We start from the raw sequence: 2,500 nt of genomic DNA on the forward strand, positions 1-2,500 counted from the left end.
AAGACAAGGTGCTGCCTTTGTAATCACATCTGCAAATGGTTACACTTTCAAGTATTGCAAACCGTAGGTCCCATCGCATAGCTCTTGTTGGAAATCAAATAGTATGGGACGTTAAAGAACCCACTCACTATTCGAAAAGAGCGCGGGACGTTTTCCCCGGTGTTGTGGACTGACCTAAATCTGGACGGGGGCATCTTTCACTTTCTAAATTAATTGTAAACTTCGTATCAAGTAGTCTGTCCAAAAGTCCCCCACAAAGCATGTAAATTAGTCCTGAAAAGCCCCGAGGGGAGAGTAATAACTTCACTTCACTTGGAAAATGTGAAGACACATTCCAAGAATAAAATTGATGAGAGCGGGGCCGATATTTAGAGAGAAAAATTGAAAAGTCATAGTCAGGTCCCCCTCGTCCTCCAGCTGACCTCAAATTTGATCATTTCACGTCGTTGTCAAGACGAGAACGGGAAAGAAACGCATCAAAATGTCAAACGCACGTGCAGGGCGTGCAGAACCATTGTTTTTGTGCTATTTAAACCTACGGTTTTGTGGTGTTCTTTCTTTCGTCCTGGCTTAAGGTGATGGCTAAGAGAACTCTGCGATGCCCTACACGTGCGTTTTATATTTGTTTACATTTCTGTGCCGTCTTCGCCCTGACGGCGACGTGAATTAACGAAATATGAGATTATTTGAAGGAAACCACGCCCTTCATAGCAATTTTAATCTTGGAATGATTATACACACTCAGTGTCCTTGCCGAAGGATTTGGCGTAATTGCGAAATTATTTCAATAACGGGAAATAATTTTTTAGACAACGTTCTCGTAGCCATTGTCGTCATCCTTGCATAACTACATCAATAAACAACTTGATGTTATTCTAATCACCTCACGATTAAGTCGTGCGACGTGGACATTGTATGCAAACGTCTTGGAACAAAATTGGCATGAACGATGCGGAAGTTTGGGGAGAAAATGAGACATTTATTGTCAGGTGCTCACGTCCTCTACATACATTTATGAAATAGTTAGGATAGTACGCGCACTCTCATTGGTCAATAGCTGTGTTTAGATGAGAGTATGGAACAGGGCTGTGACATCACACGAATTTTGATTGGTTATGTATTGTCAGACGTGCGTTTTGATTGGTTGGTAGGAAAGAAAATCTCTTTCAATCAAGAAGTCAAACAACAGCATTTTCCTTCATTTGTTGAATTATCTTTGACAAATATTTTATAAAAGCAATAATAAGAGGACGTTTTTCCGTGTTTCCATCGCCTCATCTAAACACTCGGGGGAGTTGGGAGAATTCGAGACAGTTATGCAAACCCGAGACCCTATTGCTTAAGTGGCCTCAAATTTAGTGATTTTACATCGTTGTTTTGCAAAGTACCCCCCCCCCCCCCCCCCCCCCCCCCCCCAAAAAAAAAAAAAAAAAAAAAAAGCTTAATTGCTTGCCGGACATGCAGCTCGATTATTTTTCCTCTTTTAAGCAATCGTATCACTGTTTTGTGGCGTTTTCGTGGACGTCACCCGGCGTCGTAGATCTCAAAGTAGGGAGTTTTAGAAACCACGACGGCTACGGCGAGGAAAACGTCACTTCAAACTATTAGTTTGAGCAATTTTAAGTGTTTCAGGATATTTTCATCTTGTCTGTGTTGTACGATATGGGCGAAGTATGCTATAACCAGATTGATACGTACGGATTTGACGCAAGGAGAGAGAAGGAGAGATTCACTGTTGTTTGTCCACGTTGTCATGAAAACCTGAAAATTGGTCATTTTGTGTTGTTGGTTTGACGAGTAGGGGAGAGAAATGTTGAAAAATGCGTTCCGCACGTGCAGCTCGATCATTTTTTCCTCTTTTAACCAGTAATGTTACTGGTTTTTGGTCCCTATTTTAAGTCCCTAGTCCCTAGTCCCTGATGTCAGGAAGAGAACAGCAAAGAAATGTACAAAAAATGTGAGACGCACGTGCAGAGTGTGCAGCGTCATTGTTCTTGCTCATGAAAACCTTTTGTTTTTTTCCGTTTTCGCTCTCGTCGCCTCCTTCTTTTCTTTAAGCTCCCTAATATCTGGGTTTGTATTGTCTTTGTCCATCAAACAGACCCCAGTAACCGTTCTTGGCAGGCCTACGAAACTCCCATGGGTGAAAAAATTTCGAAACAAATTGATTTCGAGGAAGTTATGGAGAGGCAACGTCCCCTCGGGCGGTTTAGACCAGATGGAACTTGGGATGACGAAGATGAAGAGGCGAGGGCGCGACAAACCAAGCTTGCTGTTATGAGATTTGTCATGGTCACTTCCAGCATCGTTTTGGTTTACTTGCTTTTGCAATTCTATTTTTTCGGACTGCAAGTAAACGCAAGTGATTTTGAATCAGAGGACATTCATTTCCGAGTCGAAAATTTAGAAGATTCTGACAAAGACAATAAGCCGAGTTGATGAAACCTGGGTGTTTTAAACGACTGGAAAATACATTAGGGAGCTAATTGAGACTGCCTGA

The 2,500-nt window shown here is 42.0% G+C and overlaps 1 protein-coding gene across 2 annotated transcripts in view; it reads left to right on the plus strand.

Moving 5' to 3' along the window:
• The window catches only part of LOC137999668 (dnaJ homolog subfamily A member 3, mitochondrial-like), an 18,147-nt gene that overhangs the window by 12,313 nt on the left and 3,334 nt on the right, over positions 1 to 2,500 (plus strand). Inside the window, exon 13 of one of the 2 annotated variants that reach the window (XM_068845517.1) lies at positions 2,102 to 2,500. This exon is cut by the window's right edge and continues 29 nt beyond it. The exons of the other annotated variant lie outside the window; for it this stretch is intronic. Coding sequence (XP_068701618.1) covers positions 2,102 to 2,439 — 338 coding nt within the window. The 3' untranslated portion in view covers positions 2,440 to 2,500. The remainder of the gene's footprint in view (positions 1 to 2,101) is intronic. 2 annotated transcript variants of the gene reach the window in all.

The sequence above is a fragment of the Montipora foliosa genome, chromosome 4, assembly GCF_036669935.1.
Source record: "Montipora foliosa isolate CH-2021 chromosome 4, ASM3666993v2, whole genome shotgun sequence".
In the NCBI taxonomy this organism is placed as follows: Eukaryota; Metazoa; Cnidaria; class Anthozoa; order Scleractinia; family Acroporidae; genus Montipora; species Montipora foliosa.